We start from the raw sequence: 19,347 nt of genomic DNA, 5'->3' as shown, positions 1-19,347 counted from the left end.
CAGGCACTTGATAGTATTTGACAAATTGAAAATCCTTTTGTGGCCAGCAGTGGTCCTTGTGTGCACGCATGGCCTTATCCTGCAGTTCATAATTTTAATCCTGGGCCACAAAAATGTCTGCTTACTTGCATCGCCGAGATGCCGGAGAGCTCTCAGCATTCTTTGCGCTTTAATTATTCACTTCTTGGACTCGTTTTAATCCGGCTGCCATCAATTTATCATTTTGCTCTCTTCGATTGCATAACTTTGCATTTGGCTGCGAGAGTCGTTTGGCCGAAAAATACACATCATAATCCTTTTGTAAGGATTTGTCCCCGGCACATGGCTTTGGCCCAACCCCCCCCTGTGCATTCAATTATCGTTGGCCTCGCAGTTGGCCATTGTCTCAGGGTCCCTGTCCGCAAATTCGCAAAACTAATGAAGTGCTGCAGCTCCTTGAGCAGCCTGCTAATGCCACTGGAGTCCTGGAGTCCCGGAGTCCCAGAGTCCTTTTTCCTTGGACCCATGGACTCTTGAACTGTTCAGCCACTTGGCCGCATGTATAAGCATGTTTTCTGGTTTGCTTCACAGACAAAGCTTAGAACCACTTAAGAAAATCCATTCACAACCTGAAACTAACTAGAGTCCTGGCCATCCTGCCGTTGGCTCTGCCCCTTCTGTGTGTGTGTGTGTTCGTCCTGCAAAGATTTCCGAACGTTCCGTCTGAGGTTTTGGCCCCTGTCGTTTTTGCCGGCAAAAGAAAGCTCACCTGATGATGGTCCCAAATCAACATATGAAGCAAACAACAAAAAGGATTAAGTCCAAGACACACACACACACACCTACACAACTACACTCTCATGAGCCTTTTGCATAGTTTTACATGTCTAAGGACAAAAAATGAATTTATTGCGCAACAAAAACAAAACTTGAGACAATTCCGAAAGCCTAAACCAAGAGGCCCAGGCCAATTTAGCAGCTGAGATGGGCCGAAAAGTGTGGGTTTGGGTAAAGGATTCAAATAAATTACCGCTACGGGCCATACTTATTTCATTAGGATTATTTTTGACTAACATTTACGGCTCCCCCACTTTCGAGACTCCTTTGCGAAGTAATTGGAAGAGGAGAGATTGGATGGCAGTCAAAGGCGAGTCAAAGGATTCCTGATTTCCGGCCATATCCGACTGGGCGGATTTCGATCGGTTCGCCGATGAGGGCGCTAAACGCGAACAGTCAGCGATAAAAAGAAAGAAAATGCCTCACGGCATTAATTATAATCCGCTTAAAAGTTTCAACATGTTTTCCCAGCCCCCCGTAAGCCCTATTCAAAAAACACGAATACAAATACGGCGGCACAAAAAAGCGCAAATCTCAAAATACGCCTGTGACTCAGAGCAATGGGTCGCGCAGAAGAGGGCCAACTCAAATGCAAAGTGCAGATTTTTCGCATGTGCACAAGTGGAACTCGAAGTGCCGTAGAGCATTGACTCTGATTCGGAACAGAGGTACTTCTGGGGGTGAAAGATCAGTCCAAGAGGCAGCTCGAAGACCCTCGACTTACAACAAAGGCGATTCGTAATCCTGGGAGGGAAAACAAAGCGACAGAGGTGGGAATATACGATTTTATAAGACCAATCGTTTGAGTTATATCATTTGTTTTAGAGGTGTTTTAAAGTGATGACCAATCAAACTAAGAAGTTCCAACAATATTTTGTAAATTTAAAATTTTAAAACAAATGAATTTTAAAAAGATTCGTAATCCTGGGAGAGAAAACAAAGAAACAGAGGTGTGAATATACGATTTTATAAAACCAATCTCTGATCTATTGAGTTGATGACCAACCCAACTTAGAAGTTTCCACAATATTTTCTAAATTTAAAATTTAGTAATATATTTATTCTATTCTAAGAAAAATACCACACTTTAAATAGTATTCAGAATATATTTAACAACCCTCATATCTGCAACAAGACTTCAATATAATATACATTTTCAAGGATTGTTAAAAATTCACAATCTTTCTTTGTTATATCAGTAAAATCTAAGCGATCCAAACTAATTGGCAATCCCGCTTCGATGCCCTAGCAATTTTCCACCGCTACCCCGCAACGCTTTTCAATAGCTAATCTTTAATTTCCTAGGTATTCAGTATTCCGTAAGGCAAAGGCAATTGTTAGGTGGCTTATTTTGTTTGTGTCCTGCGGCAAGGGACCAAGAAACGCCCGGGGCAAGACGCAAACCGATTTTCATTTTATTGTCCTGCTTAATATGTTTGTTTTTCTTTTGGAAATGCAGCGGGGGTCAGGGAGGTCAGGGAGGGCAGAACGAGCAGGAAAATCAGGAAAATCAGGAAAAGCGCAGGGACTAAGGCAAGGATATGTGCAGGGAGGCAAAGGTGTGAGATGCCAGCCAAGTGAAAGGCTCATGCGGGTGTGTGTGTGTGTGTGCGTGTACTTTCCTTTGTGTGGGGAAAGTTCTTAAGTCGCACCGAATGCTGCTGAAGCCGAAACTCCGAGAGCTGTCGAGGCATTATAAATTAAAATGCACGCATTAAAAATTCTACTAAAAAGAGTTTGCAATTAAGTAGGACTTAAGTTGAAGTGTAAATAAAAATGCACACACACACACACGCAAACACATAACGATCCCTTGGGAAGCTGGAAATTTGTTTTCTGGCGTGAAGTGAAGGAAAAACTTGTGGCAATTTCCTTAAGACTATTGCTTAATTTCCGGTCACTCTTCCCTGAAAACTTCAGCCCACCCACGCCCATTAAATCACCCATAAGCACACACACACACGCACACATATCGGATGGCAAAGAGAAGCCTACTTAAGTCCCTTGAAATCCTTGAGATTTTTTGCACTGGTCAAGCAATGATAAGCAAATTTCCCAACAGTTCAGTTGGCTTAAGACGAACCCTTAAGAACCCCCACTCCTCCATCATCATCATCATCATCATCCCTTTTTGCCTACAGCTGCTGCTCACGTGTCCTTTCTGGTTATTAAAACTTTTGGTCTGTTGAAATTTTAATTTTCCTAAATACCCAAATCACTCAAAATCATTTTAATAAGTAAATTATGAGCATTCTGCCTATAAATAAACAATCACACAATTTATTCCATCGAAAAAGTCGAGAAAAGACTACAAATATTTGCCAGGCCGAAAAGGATACTTGAGTAATCCTTTGCAGTCACCTAAATAGCTTCGCCCTCCCATCTTTTGATAGTTTGTGTGTGCATGTAGGGATTAAATCGTTTTGATGTCCTTGCCAGGGCAATTTATAATTATTTGTTTGCCTCGGCCTGTGGTCAGCCAATTGGTCAATTTCTTAGAAGAAAGTCGAGTGGATAAAACTTTTCCATGCTTTTTCCCAGCTCCCCGTAATTCGGAAATTTTATGCACATGAGATGTTTCGGGAAACTCTTCAAAAGATTATAAGTCTTCGGGGGATGGGGAGATCTTAAACGGGAGGTGGAAAACTGCTCCTGGCAGCTACCTTCGCTGGGAATTTTCCAATTTCGCTTGATTGCGATGACTGAACCTGATTATTTCCGCTGCCATCGATGCAGGTTAATAAATCTTAAGCCGCGTGGCGGTTCGCGGGGATTCGATAAGTGGGCTGGGCTGGTGGGATGGATAGCGTCTTAGCCCCTGGAAAGTAGAGTTCATTTACAAATCGTTTGTCGGCTTACCGGGGGAGCCAGTAGAAGTCGCCGCAGTCGTCTGTCTGCCGCGCCAAGATTTAATGCCCTCAAGCAGTTTTCCTCCCGCGTTTAATTCAATTTGTTTTGGCCCGCTTCGACTGTCTCGATTACTTACCATTTTTCCGTGTATTTTTTTTTCTATCTTTTCCCTCCTGCCAGGACCACTGATAATGCTAATAAGGATAAGCTCTGTCTGCCATCGTTGGCCCGGGTGACTTAAAGCTGCTGATTCCGGGCCGCCGGCGGTTGCTGAAATGCCAGTTCAGATGCAACAATTAGTGGGTGCTCGGTGGTTTTGGGGGCTCCACACGCGGAGGCCACTAAACACAACTCCCAACCGAACACACCATATGCAGGTGGACCAAATCCGCTTTTGTTTTAGCCCCATCGAATCGTGGGTCCATGGATAATGGATATATTGGGTTTATAATTCGGCCGCGGCCCCACAACCAGTTTTCATTCACGGAACCGGACCGTTGCACTAATGACCAGTTTTCGGGCGGTGGGATTTCGGGGTAGCCATAGCCATCATAATGCCAGTACATTGGGTTCGGCGCCCAAACAATGCGTTTTGTGGGCGGATAATAGAGCGGCTAGCTAATTTGCTTTAAATTCCGTCATTTTGTGTAAATACCCAGTGGAATATTTCGATATGATTGAATTTAATGAGATTATTATTATGCGTAACACTGCCTTCACTTAAAGTTCTAGAGTGTTTTACGGCCTGATCTGCGCCGGTGACAAACAATGCATTATACATAGTTGAATTCTTTATTCCTTTTCAACTCGGCACTGCCAACGCACACACTGTCGATGGACTGATGTATTTATTTTTAATGTCAATGGCCCCCAATGAGGTTTTCATGGCAATTAAAAGATTTGCATGGCACACACACGCGCCTCCCACAAAAATATGCCATGAAAATCGCACGTAATTGGGCTGAACTTTTGGTTGGTCCGAATTTCCCCGAGCGCCGTTCTTTAAAACGCTTCCAGCCGCCCGGACCCGGCAAATGCCAATCGTTCGCCAATCTCTGGCTGCTTACAATTTTTATAATTGGAATAATTAATAATACCATTATGTCGGCCGGACCTGGGGCGTTAAGCCTATTTGCTGTGTGCCCCTCAGCCCCTCAGCCTCTCAGCCCCTCTCGATAATAGCCGGCCACGCCCCCTTCCGCTGCCATGGGAAATCGTCTATAACTTCTATGTTCTGAATTTGCCATTTTAATTTAAGCCTTTGATAATTGGTTGGCAGGAGCAGCAAGTAAGTTTTTGCTGGGCGATATTAAAAGGAAGAGCATAGTTCATAATTTTCGGAAATGTGTTTTTGAAAATTTCAAGTTCGTTCCGCCAGCTTTTGTGAGTTGGTTTGGGGCCCCAAATCCCCCTCAAATTTGGGGGTGGGGGGGAGTGCTAATTTAATCGGCTAAAACCATTTGCGGCTAACCGCAACATGCAATAATTTATTTTAATGCCAGAGTGCGTGCGGAGGTGTGGAGCCAATCTGCATAAAATGCCCCATTGCGAATATGTTTTAATTGCTTATTTTAATTTGTCGATGATTTGCACTTGGAACTAGACTGCACTAAACCGATTATTAAGCAGCACTCGAGTGTAGCAGCGCTGTATTATTATTATTATTTATATAATTTCTAACTAATATGCCCTTGGTTCTTCTTCCCTTTCCAGCCAAATCACTTCCACTTCACTGTGTGGTGGAGTCGGTGCACTCGCTGCACGCCTCCCTGACCATCGACACTCGCCAGCCCTGGAAGCGGCGGCCCAACATCGAGACGGACAGCTACGTGATCATCGCCGCGGCCACGCCCTGGAGCGAGATTGTCCAGACGGCCCTGCAGAGGCTGGGCTACTCCCAGGAGGCGGCCAACACGGCCCGAGGTGGGTTCGCTTTTCTTTTACCATTTATAAGCGGTGTTTCTGAATGGGATAGCTTTAAGATTCGGCGAGATATTCGGTTCTAGAGGTGGGTGGTCCGAAACCGACACCCCCTGTATCCCATAAAACAATGCTGGAGATAAAATTGTCAGTTGCTGTTAGGAAATGTATTCGTTATCAGAGGTACTATATGTGGTACGAAACTGACATCCTCTGTAACCCACAAAGCAATAGCTATCATAACTCTATCGTGGGTATTTAAAAAGAAATAATCATACCTTTAAAAGTTGTCATAAGAAAAGAGCATTATACTTAGAAAATGAAGTCATAATTTTACAATAACCAAAAAACAGTAAATACAGGTTTACTAATTGTTAGAAGGGTTTTATAATAATTGCATTACTTTTTTCCAATAAATGAGATGTTTCTAACAATATTTTTGAAATGGTATATACCTTAACTGTTCAATTAAGTTCTAAAGCACTTGCATAACATATTTCCAACATATGACAAGTTTCTGACCATATTTTTGAAACTTATGAAATGGTATATACCATATTGCTTATATCTGATAACTGTTCAAGACTTATAAAACGGTTGCATAACTTTTTCTAATATATCTAAAATATCTGATCATATTTTTGGTACTTATGAAATGGTATATACTGTAGAGCTAACTCTGTGGAAACCGTTAAATTGAGACCACATAGACTTCTTAAACAGTTGCATTACTTGTATCTAATATATAGACAAATTTCTAATCATATTTTGGATACCTCTAAATTAATATATACCATAAAGCTAACTCCCCTGAACTTATCCTTTTCGCAGGCTCTCTAATCATCAAACACTGGAAGCCCATTCCCCTGGAGCAGATATCGGACAACCCAGCGGTGCCGGTCAGCGATATTGTGGGTGAACTAACCTCGGTGATCACGCTGAGGATCGTGATCCTGCGGCCCAAGACGTCGGCCTTCGGGGAGATCAAGGACAAGCTGCTCAAGCTGCTGGTCCTGCAGTCGCATGCGGTGCTCCGCTCCACAGGATGCCCGCTGGATGAGGTGAGTTTCCCCCGCCCCTGGCAGCCAATTAGACATTCACTTTGAACTTTCACTTAAAATTCGGCACTAAGACGACAAAATTCTATAATGATTCATAAGCGGTTTACGAAGAATCCCCCCTCTTATCCGTCTTGAAGTTGCTAAAACTTGCCGAAAAATGTCTACGGATGAGAAGTTGTGACGCTAATTTGCGTGATGTGAGGCAAGAAGATACATATACACACGCACAGATACACGGAACTTTTGCATGTCCTGTCTGCTTGGGGAATATTAAACTCATTGAAACTGTTTTGATACCTACTACAAAGAAATTTTGTTAAGCCGAGTTCATTTATTTGGTTCACTTAACTAATCCTTTTTCGCAATAGTTTTCATTTTAATCAGCTTTGCGTTGGATGTTCCTGGTCCTGTCTCCAGGATGTGTGAGTCGTTGGGTGTGTGCGGCTTTTGTTTTCTTATTGAAATCGGTTTAGAAGGCTTAGTTGGCAATCCTGAAGGGGGGAAGGGGCAAAACCCCGAACCCACTGCATTGCCCACATGACCCAATTTAGTGAGTGGGGGGCGATATCGGTGCATTAGGGCCATAAATCATATGGCTGTACACTATCTCCAACGATGAACAGCACGAAATCACGGCCAGAAATACCCTTCAAGTGATATTGTGAATGTTTACTGGGACCGATCCCCCAACCCCCTTTCCCCGATTAATATTAGCAAAGCAAAGCACGGCAGTTGTCGTCCCTCCTAATCACCTGATAAGCATTTACCATAATTTCCACACACTCGTTGAGCGACACCATCGCATTTCTGGTTCTCCAGTGTCCGTTCGCTGAGGAGCTTTACTTTGCTTTGCTTTGCGGTGCGGCGATAGGAAAATCAATTTAATAATACCCCGCCACGTAAGAAGCGTCAACCCATTTTATTTACAATTAGGTGGTGTCTACCCCGCCTAACCCAACCACCCACCTTCCCCAGTGGTTCGCCTGTGTTCTGAGCAGCTTAAGTGATTTGGGGCGCCTCCTTAGCTGATAGCACCACCACCACGACGCTAGAGAGGCAAAACCACAGCGGAACCACCAAAACACCCAGACATTATCTTGCCAACTTGCGTTGGGAGACAAAAGCAGTATCTATGAGCATTTAATACGGAATAACAGGCCACCCTTTGGCCAACTCATCGCATTTCGATTCTATTTCTGTTGGGTAAATTCAATTTTAATCGCCATAAGCTGATGTGTCGCTGCCTATCAGGGACTATCTATTTATCGCCTTCGATTCGAGGCGCTGCGGCACTGTCTGTTAATATCAGCTCGCCGCTGGTATCGCTCAGGTATCAGTCCCCAGGGTCTACATATATCGTAATAGGCAATTTTGGACTGGTACTCGCACTCGCAGTCGCACATTTATGGCTAAGTAAATCCCGGCACTTGAGGCCCCCGGACAACCACAACCACAACCACTGTGATTTTTATGACAGCCGCTTAGCGAGCGGCAGAGGCGGACTCTGGGGTCTTAGTGCAGCTACTGTTGACAGTCGCTCAGTGCAAACGCAATCCCCGGCCCAAGGTTGCCCCCACTAATCCCGTGCATTTCGCTCTGATTTCCACACGGAACACCATTTTCCAAATTGCCCGATGATCGAATCGCTGGTTTTTCGTTTAACCATCATATGACTGGCGAGTGCCGCACCACTTGTATTAGATACTCTTAATTAAGCAATCACAATTGGGCCATACGAAATGTTTTCATTAATTTCCATGTGCATGACACATGCTTTTTGCGTCACAAAATCTATGATTATGATCTACTTTGCCTTAAATGAGGATTTAGTTTGTTATAAATGAAAAGCAGATAATATATTTGGCACACCACTAGATTATTTGAAAATACCAGTACATGCTTTCTAGAAACAAAAAGGCATGTCTTGAGATAATTTTTTTTAATGCAGGGCTCCTAGTATTAGTCATGATAAATAGAACAACAAGGGATCCCCCATTCCAAAATATGTCCACGCATAGATTGTATGACACACGGTTATGTCCAATAAAATTAATGATTTTTGGAATGATATATTAATATTATTAAATCAACTTTATATAAGAAAGAGTTCTTCTGGCTATAACCTACCTATTATAATATTATTATGCATTCTTTTTACAAAGTCTAAGCACTTTAAATTAAAAAGTAAACAATGTTTTATTTGTTCCTTCCAGGTTACGCTATCCCAGATCTGTCGGAGTTCCCATCAGAATACCTATGCCCTGCCAGGAGGAGAGATTTCCGACGATCTGCGCCGCAAGTTCGACCAGTGGTGGTCCAACCAGCTCTCCCCCCAAGCGGCGGCCATGGCGCCCAAGATGCTGCCCTTTATGACAGGTCCTTCGGCTGTTCCTGTTCCGGTGGCAGTTCCCGGGGAGATGGACTTCCCAGTGGGCACGGCCATGGCGGCGGCCGCGGCTGCAGCAGCTCATGCAGCCGCTGCCGGAGGAGCGGCAGGCGGCAATCCCCTGGGATCGATGGGCAGTCGAGAGAGCCTGTTGCTGGCCAACGAGGCGGCTCATCATCCTGGCGCTGGACAGCCTCCGGTGCCAGGACATCACGGCAACATGCTGGTGCATCCCATGCACGCCTCCATGCACCACCATCACCATCATGGCGGCGGCGGTGGCGGTCATGGTCCACCGTATCCCAACCAGAAGACTCGCATGCGCACCAGCTTTGATCCCGAGATGGAGCTGCCCAAGTTGCAGAAGTGGTTCGCCGACAATCCGCATCCCTCGCGCCAGCAGATCCAGACGTATGTGGTGCAGTTGAATGCCCTGGAATCGCGACGGGGTCGCAAGCCGCTGGATGTGAACAACGTGGTCTACTGGTTCAAGAACGCTCGGGCGGCACAGAAGCGGGCGGAGATGAGGGGCGGGAGTTTGGGCAGTGCAATGAGTGCCCTGGGCCATGCCGCCATGAATGGCTATCTGAGTCAGCATGCCCCTTTGGGGCAGAATTCGAGTAGCAGTGCTGGGAGCCAACCCATGAGCATGGGCAACCTGTCCATGTCGCATGATTATCTAAAGAGCCCGCTGAGCCTGAAGTCGGAGGACATTGACACCATGTCGCAGCACTCGGACGACATGGACGAGGAGCAGAGCAGGCCAAACACCCCCCAGCTGCCCCTTTCGTTGACCACCCACGAGCGGCATCGCAGCTCGCCGCTGATGGACGAGGATGAGGAGGAGGCGGCGGAGCAGCAGCAGCAGCAGCAGGAGGCCAAAAGCGATGGCATGAACGGCAGCCTGAACGAGGAGGAGCGGCACGACAAGTCGCGGGAGGAGCTGCAGGACCAGGAGAAGGAGAACTCCGGCGCGGAGGAGCGTCACCAGGACAACGATGCTCAGATGGAGGCCAGCTCCAACCACAACAATAACAATCACAACAACAGCAGCTCGCACAACGACCAGGAGGTGGGCTCACCACCGAAGCGCTCCACGCCCAAGGAGGAGGATGATGACTTGGACATGGACGAGGATGAGGAGGACAATGAGAACGATGCCAGCCACCTGGATGAGTTCCGGTCGCCATCTCCGGACTTGGCCGGTGGCGTTGTGCCGCACAAGGACCAGCTGCCCTTTCCCATGGTCCCCAACTCGATGTTCTCGCAGTCCTTCATGTACATGAGCCACTACATCCCAGCATTTGGCCAGGCGGCCGCCGGACATCCGCATCATCATGCCGCGGCTGCAGCAGCCGCAGCCGGAATCCAGCCAAACGCCCTGATGGGCGGCGGCGGACTCAACCTGTCGAGCATCTCCAACGAGGAGCGCCGCAAGCGGAACCGCACCTTCATCGATCCGGTGACCGAGGTGCCCAAGCTGGAGCAGTGGTTCGCCATGAACACGCATCCCTCGCACAACCTCATCCTCAAGTACACCGAGGACCTGAACACCATGCCATATAGGTGAGTTTCTTAATTCGGATATATTGCTGATTCACATACTTATATGTTATCTAAATAAATATGATAAAGTGCATATTGACTTTTATTTTTCTTAGCATCTTTGGTAGTCCCAAAGTCCTTTCCGGTTTTAATTTATTTAGAGCTCTACTCCAATTCAATTTTCACAAATGCTAAGATATAGTCGGTTTACAAGAATTTTTCTTAAAGAAAAGAATTTAAATAAAAATCTTATTTGTATAACGATTTAGATGATATTATAACAATGACTAAAAGTTTTCCAAGTGGGACGTACTCAATATGAACTCCAATTCGAAAACATTTCTTGAAAGTAAAAATATTATCTATGTTTATTTACTGTAGAATACTAGATAGTATTTAGTAGATACATTGTTTTTTAAAACATTTTCAAGACCCCATCTTAAATATGTTTCTACTTTTATATTTAACTAATATTTTCCCTTATGTTTTCTTATTTTTCCAGGCAAAAGTTCCCGCGCTTGGAGAGCAAAAATGTTCAGTTCTGGTTCAAGAATCGGCGGGCCAAGTGCAAACGCCTCAAGATGTCGCTATACGACAGCAATCAGTGCGCCCAGCTGGGAGGACTCGCCTCATTTGTGCCCAAGTACGAGGAGCGGGACTAGGGGGATCCAAACTAAGGAACCCCGCCCGGAGTTTGAAATCAAAATTAGCAGCATTTCTTCGTGTAAATAGTTGAACGAGAGACACACACACACACCCCCCAATTTAAACAGTTGAAATCAGCTGCAGCTATGACAAATACTATACCATATACGATAGCTCATAAATATGTAATCCCCTAGAATAGTCAACTCTAAGTATTATAGAACGAGAACTAACCCAGTTACGCGTTACCAGTTGCCCAAGAGCATCTAGCGAAAATTAGAGCAAATAGATAAAGCCACTTTATGAGTAATACGATCCTGCATGAACCAGTATGACTAATTTATAGCTGGGCCGAGCCCCAGAGAACTTCAACCCTATCCAGTATACAACTCTCCGCATCTATTTCTACCTAGTTCTTAGCCATCGATATAGAAGGAGGGCGGCACGATTAGGGGCCAGCTCGTTAAGAATAAGCAAACCAAAGAAAGCCAATTTTCGAGAACCGTAGTCGTAGAAGCGAACTGCGATCTGTATATAATGTATGTTATCCTAGGTACGCATTCTTTGAGCATTGTGAATTTTGTTTCGGCCTTAGTTGCATTTGTATCTGCAGATTAAGTTAACGTTTAAGTTCGAGTTACCAGTACCAGTACCAGTACGTTTAGTTACCCCCTGCCTTATTTGAGAAGCCCCCCTTACCACGCCTAGCACATATCCCTTTCGATCCATGCACACGGATATCGCATATAGAATGTATAACATACAATTCGTTGCTTTCGAAGTCTTGGTATCTAATACCAACCCCCAAAATCTAGCCACCCAATCAGCTTCGGTTTGGATGGCACCATTCGTTGCTATCCACTTCACTTTGAACACGTAACTAAATCTACACACCGAAATAAAATGTTTTATAAATTGTTCCACTAGTTTCGTAAGCCTTCAGATAGATAATAAACTTAATTCAAATAATATTGTAATTTATTGCAAGCATCAATACGCCGACACACACAAGTAACACAAACAGACATACAGCGAAAAACATCCACACATCTTTATATATAATATAAATAGAAATATATTCCCCAGCAATTATTAAATGATTAAATAAATACAATTTTAAATGTCAAATTCAAACAATGTCTTTTTATGGCGATGAATGGCAGTGGGTGGTTAAGGGGTAGAGAAAATCGTGGGATTTTCACAGAGTAATAAATAGCTTAATATTCTTCTATGGGATGGGGTTTTTAAATCTTATCCAATGAAGAAGGCATCTTCATTTATTCTTGGGAAGTATAGTACTTATTTTTACCATAAGTAATAGAAGAGTCTTCCTAAAATGAAATTTCTAAGTTCACGAAACAGGAAGAATTTTTTTAAAGCGATGCGCTTTTGGGGTTAGACTTTCTTACAGCTATCATCAATAAGATACTGTAACAATAAATGGGTTACGTTTAAGGCTATTGGTCAAAAACGATATGGTTTAGAACCGAAACGTTTTGAATATTCCTTTCCAGTAGAAAATCTTGATATCCTGGGCACATCATTAAGGAGTTCATAAATTGTAAAGGAATGCATTGCATGGGGTAAGGATGGGGTGATGATATTCATGTTTCCCATTTTCTTTTGACGCCTTGGGCTAATGTGCTGCTGCAGTCGTAATGTGTTTGGCAATTTCTCATATGGACCAGATCTTTGCTTTATTTCTTTCTTTTTACTTTTTTCTCTTTTTTGGTAACTCACTGATAAGCAAAGGGAAATAAATATGCATATGTACGGGAAACGAAGAAAAAATGGCAATATGAGCAGCACATTTAGCTTCGTTTTTAGCATGAGTTGTGGCACGGGGCGTATGAGTTATCTTCCGCCCACCCACATCTCCACCGCAGATATGAAACAATTTATTAGCACCGAAGTTAACTTACTTTCATTTCTTTATTTCGCTCGCCTTTGTTACATCCACAACCCGCAGACATTCCTAGAGATACGATGAAGATGGGTTGGTATGGTATGGTATGGTATGGCTGGTTCTGGGGGTTGGGTTCCTTGCGGTTACTAAATCAGCAGTCAACATTATTTCTTATTTTAAGTACACGTGTGGCTGTGTGCAGGGGATGTGCATCATTTGTTATCGCAAACTTTTAAATTAAAACTGTGGGTGCGAGTGAGCGGTTCGAATTTATGGCATATCTTTGGGCCCCAGCATATTGGACTAGCTGCTTATTTATGGATTTCGTAATAAAGTGCGAAACTGTTGCATACTTGTGGGCCTGATTTTATTAGTTTACAGATTTCTTAAGCATTTAAGGAAGCTTAAACTCCCAAGCAATGTAAATCATTCCAGGTATTTGCAACTTTGAAATACCTCGTCCTTTTGCAAACATAAATATTTACCCAAAATATTTAATTCCCGGCCAAGAAGCTCCTGCTAACTGAGAAGCCCTCGAAGGAGAGGGATGTACTATAGCAGAATTCCGCATAACTTTATCCATTAATTAAAATTGCCAGCACTTTGCACCGCTCTGTGTGGTTGGCTCACGAATGAAATTACAGCCACGCCCATTCTGCGGCTCCAACTGCAGGCCAAAATGGAGGGCGGCCGAATGGGCGGGGGCATTTAATGTAAATACACATAAACAGGATGGGCGAGCGGAAAAGAAAACATTTACATAGTTAACCACGCTGTTGGCCAACTTTCGAGGTGGCTCAAAGGTAGGTCCTCCGTGGAGTGGCCCTGGCTGCATAAATCTTGCTTTCGAAAACTTTTTCATATGCCCTTAATGACGCCAAATAGGGTATAAATCTGCATAATGCAATCATAATTAAGTGCTGTCCGAAGCAGTGAAAAGATATGGAAGTATCTATTGAATTCAGCTGGAGATCACAGCAACCATTAGCAGGATTCGCCATCAAAGACAAATTTCTTGGCGGCAATTAGAGCGCACGAAACAAAAAGGACTTTCGCAATGCCAAAAAGGACAACGGGGTGGTAGGGAAAAACACCCCAGAGGGGTGGGACATAAATAGTTTTGCGGCTTTGACTGATACGCGGTGCAATAAAACTAATGAGCGTGCGAGCCAAAATAGTTGACAGTGGTTTGGTGGTTGGTCCGCCGGTGGTTTGCTGTCGCTTGGTGGTGGCGATTCATTTGCCAAATTGAGTGCGCAAACAAACCGTAACGAAAGTCAAATGAATATAACGCAAGTCCAATTATATGGTCATAAGTAATAATAATTCCGCTTTGATTTGTGACATTCACTTTACACGACCGTCGAGGGGCAGAAGGACTGGGAAAATAGGGAAAAGGAAAGGCATCTGGGCCAGACATCTTCATCTGGGCCAAATTAGTTAATGAGTCCTTTTCGAAAAAGGAAAACAAAAGAAAGCCAGTGATTGGAATGAGTAATAAATTGTTTAGGTTGATTAGAAAGCTTATAAAGCTATTTTGGGATTACAGAAATGTCGATTGTGATTTAAGCAGGTGAGCTTACCCATAAATTTAAATTTTTTGGTACATTTATCATTCTCTAATATAAGTATTTAATTTTTAAGGAACTACATTTATTAAATATTTAATCTTATTAGCTAAAATAAAATCGTTTATTATGAAATACAACATTTATATGCGATTCACTTTAATCCTTAAGTTAAAGCCAGTGATTGGAAGTAATAATTGTGCTGGTTAATTATATAGCCTATAAAGCTATTTTGGGTTTACAGAAAGGTCGATTATGATTTAAGCAGGTGAGCTTAGCTATACATTTTTTTTTTAGATTTATGATTCACTTATCACTTAGTATTTTAATTTTTAAGGAACAAAACACAATTAATGCTTAATTTTTAATTAGTAAAATAAAAATGTATATTATAAAGTAATTCATATATCATTATAATAATAATATGCGATTCCCTTTAAGTTAAAGCCAGTGATTGGGATAAGTAATAAATTGTGCAAGCTGACTAGAAAGCTTATACAGTTTTTTTTGGGATTATGGACAAGCCGATTCTGATTTGAGCAGGCAAGCTTACCCATAAATTCTAATTTTTGTAGATTTATTATTCACTAATATAAATATTTTAATTGAGAAGGCACAAAAAATAATAATTAAAAAATACAACATTTGTATGCAATTCACTTTAATCTGTAAGTTATAAGTGTAGAACTATGCCTTAGTTAAGATCATTAAATAACAATAAATTTGAAAGGCCATAAACTTGAAATGGTCATGGAACTAGGACTTCAGGCTTACCCCCAACCACCCACTTTTCCCTGGGTCAGTGGCAAATTACTACAGGCATATCTAGATTTTGCGTAAGAATATGACAGGGGGGCTTAGGGGAAGAAGCAACAAGACGGGGTTTTATGGGGAGTGAGTGGCAGGACACAGCTCAGGACACCCCGCCCGCCTGCATCGGGCGATTATTATTTATTATCTTAATTACGTCTTAAAATCCCCTGTGAAGCGGGACAAGCACCTGCCTAGGAGAAAGGCTGGCGAGGGCAGACAGCCCCCTCCATTTGGAAATCCCATGTCCTGGCTCATGTGCTCATTTCCAGGACCCTGAAAGTATTTGCGCGGAAAAGTGTGCTTTCTTTCGAGGGTGAGAGGTGGGAAAAAGGAGTATGTGTGTGCCTGCCGCACATGCTACCACTCTAAGCCTTCCCTTGTCTTGTCTTCCCGGCACCTTATCCCTTTGCATCCTTCTGCATCCTGCCCCGCTGTCAACTGTCGTTTGTCTTGGGCGCGTAATAAAAAGACTTAGCAACGCGAGTTGTTTAATTATTATTTATGACACTCCTCGGCTCTGGCTCGCCAGATTATTGCCCCCAAAAAATTGTTTGCTCTAGGAGCAGGAGTGGGTTTGGGGTTCCGGAAGATGCACAAGTTAGATTGCCAACTGCTTGATTTACCGTCTCGGCTGTTAGGACTATTTAAATCAATTCAGATTTTCACGGAGAGCCAAGCCCAAGCCCGAGCACGAGCTCAATCTCAATTCATTTTCATAAAATCCAAAACTTTTACTTGCCCATAATTTACGATGATAATTATGGCAACTGTGAATTACCCCCCAGGGAGGCTAAGCCAAGGCCGACTGCCGTTTGGCCCACATCCCACCCACAGGCCACCACCCACGCCCACTGGGCAGGCAGAAAAATATAAAAATGATAATCCCATTGTCAGGCGATAATTCAAAGGTCCCCATTCATTTGCGCCGCTGGGCAGCGTCCAACGATCAACAACTAAAAGGTGCAAAATATTTCAATAAATATTCCCCGGATTTTGCGTTAAATCTTCTTGAAGAGGGCTTTGAATATCTATGTCATTTTGTGTGCGACTTTCAAGAGTTTTTTGTCTTTTGGAAATTATTAAATGAAAGTTAAAACTTCTTGAAGAGTGCTTTGAATATCTATAATTTCAAAGGAATAATTATAGATACGTTATTTTAAAACTTTTACAAATATAAACAAGACTTAATACATCCAAATATTAGTTCGTAAGTACTAAATGAATTTTAGAAATATTTTTTTTCAATAATTCAATGATATGTAGTTTAATAATTAAATGGAAGATACACATATACGTTTAATAATCTTAAAAGGATATTTAAATATCTATAAATATATATAAAGAAATAAATACAGGCACGTTATGTTAAAGGTTTAACAAATCTGAAAAAGGTGAATTAAATTTGATAAATATTTTATTTGTATATTTTCAAAAATGTTATAGGATAAACCTAAAAAGTAAGTTAGATGCTGTTGGAGTTGTCTCAATTAATGATTATTTTATTACCTAAAAGTCTGATTAAATCTTTAAAATCGAAGTTGTAGATCGTAGGTATTTTATAAATATTTTATTTGTATAGTTTCAAAAATGTAAGAGGATAAAGCCCGAAAGTGGGTTAGAAGGGAAATGTCTCAATTAATGCTTATTTTAATAAGGGCGTGCTTATATAAAATGTGTAACATGCCTTTCCTTGTTTCAGTATCATAAAAAATAAACACATTTTTTAAAGATAAGTTTACATACTTCCTAATTTTCCTCAGGGCATCTGCGGAGTGACTGAGCCTGGTACTAAGCCCTCTGAATGAATTATGCTTTTAATTGGAAACGCTTGGCGCCAAACGCTTTCTGCTGATGCCGAGATGGCGTTGCCAAAAAAGATTTGCTCATTAAACCGCCGAAGGACTTTCTGGCCCTGCACCACCACCTCCCCCCCCCTGGTTGGGCTCCTCCCCACGGCTGTCTGCTGGCTGGTGGTGCGCCGCAGGTATAAATTTCATAAAACTAATACGAATTGATTTATGGCATTCTTTGCTGGCCTGGCGAAAGGCTTGGGTACATCTTCTTGGTCCTGGTTTTTTATGCCCCATCCCCCGTCCCCTTGCAGATGGCATTCCGGCCTGGCTTTTTAAATCTCAGCCCAACCCCCGAGGTGGCAGGAGTTGCTATCAGTAGCTGGCATTTGCTCTGGAGTTGGTCTTTGTCTAAATCTTTGCCTGCTGTCAGAGGAACAAAGTTTTCGGCGTAAGGTGTACCCCCTTCCAAAACCCCTTCCCAAAAAAATGGGGGTGAGTGGGTGGTTTCGGTTGGCGCGTCTTAAGCTTATAATTCATAAAGCATTTAAGTGGACGAAAATCGAAATTTATTGCTATTCAAGATATTTGCCCGGGAACGTTCCCCTTGACTCAAGCCCAAATCTAGAATGGCAAGCATTAAATGGGAATGTCTTTGGTTCAACTTATGTAGTGTATACAGTACCCACCCCGTTTGAGGCATAACTGAATAATAAATATAATTGTCTATAGCAGGCATTCCAGGGCTAAGAATATGCAAATTGGGGGGGCTTCTTTATCGCCCCCATCCCACTTATTTATGTTATGTTGGTGTATCAAAAATGGTACTCCTTGTGACGTATCGTCCTGCAGATAGAAGCAAATTGTTTCTCTCCATCCAAGTGACAATAATAAAAAAAAAACGAATCTCAAGGCATAAAAATATAATCAAAGCCCGGAATGAGAGGTCGTTTGGGGGGAGGCCAGCGGGCGTGTGTGGCCCACATTTCTCTGATGAGGCCGATTAGAAGAGTCATAATGGCAGGGATATCTTTATGACATCTGCGGAAATGCTAAGCCAGCAAGCCAGCAGGCCAACATAGCCTCCATTTCCACTCCGTGTCCATTTCCCACTCGCCAGGACTTCCGGTCGCCACCTGAGTTCGCCTTCGACTTTATCAGCTCTTCATTTTTTCCGCCTCTGGCAGATGGACAGTTTGAGTGGGTGGTGTGCTTATCTCTCGACACCGCAGCTGTCATTCAACTTAACTTAAACTTTGACTGCACTCCGGGTGGTCTATACATATATACATTCTGTTCCCTGTTCCCCGTTTCCTCGACTTAGCGCTGCGAAAATAAATAAAAAGCACTTCATTTCTTATTAAAAAATCGCTGGAAATTGCCCAATAAAACGGAGCGAAGGCCGCGCGAGCTCTAAGTCAGCCCAGATTAGACGGGAGAAATTCAAAATCAAAATCAATCCATTAACAAAAGCACACAAAGGACCAAGTCCTTGGACCGCGCGGCATTAACTTGTGATTTCAACTGTGCGAATTCCCAACGCCGGCGATGACTTTGCATCGCAGCGGCCGCTAATTATCCCAGTGAAAGTGGGTGAAAGGGGGCGGGAAAGGGACGAGGGGGGCGGGGCGGTGGCAGGACAAAAGGCGTCTCGGCAACAAAGCCGTTGCGCTTCATTAAAACGGCAAGGACACGGGAAGAATTGAGTGAGAGCGCCGCGCTGCGCATCCCTGCTCATTATCCCATGCACTTATCCGTGGCAACCGAATTTAAATTTCCCCGCCCCACAATCGTTCTCAATAGTGAAAAGTTTGGAAAAACCAGAGAGCGTGGTCGGGGGTCGGGGGTCGTATCCTGACGAGCTTATCAGTCGCGGCATTACGCTGACTTCTGCATTTGCCCTGGATGTCTTTGTTGCCCTCTGCTCCTGGTTTCCCCGTACCCAGAAATCAGGGCATCAACTTATTTCTATTTGTATCGTCGCTAACCATTTAAAATCGGTTTCTTTAAATACTCTAGAAATCTGACGGAGTACATTGCCCCTAGG

The 19,347-nt window shown here is 43.2% G+C and overlaps 1 protein-coding gene across 1 annotated transcript in view; it reads left to right on the top strand.

Moving 5' to 3' along the window:
- LOC119551200 overlaps positions 1 to 12,309 on the top strand; it is a 47,385-nt gene extending 35,076 nt beyond the window's left edge. The window contains exons 3-6 of the mRNA XM_037860402.1: positions 5,380 to 5,589; positions 6,418 to 6,647; positions 8,861 to 10,599; positions 11,081 to 12,309. Of these exons, the coding sequence (XP_037716330.1) occupies positions 5,380 to 5,589; positions 6,418 to 6,647; positions 8,861 to 10,599; positions 11,081 to 11,240 (2,339 nt within the window). The 3' untranslated portion in view covers positions 11,241 to 12,309. The remainder of the gene's footprint in view (positions 1 to 5,379; positions 5,590 to 6,417; positions 6,648 to 8,860; positions 10,600 to 11,080) is intronic.
- The last annotated feature ends 7,038 nt before the right edge of the window (positions 12,310 to 19,347 follow it).

This window comes from Drosophila subpulchrella, chromosome 2R (assembly GCF_014743375.2).
Source record: "Drosophila subpulchrella strain 33 F10 #4 breed RU33 chromosome 2R, RU_Dsub_v1.1 Primary Assembly, whole genome shotgun sequence".
NCBI classification, from domain to species: Eukaryota; Metazoa; Arthropoda; class Insecta; order Diptera; family Drosophilidae; genus Drosophila; species Drosophila subpulchrella.
The sequence above is the reverse complement of the archived record's forward strand: the minus strand, read 5'-3'. Positions and strand labels throughout refer to the sequence as shown.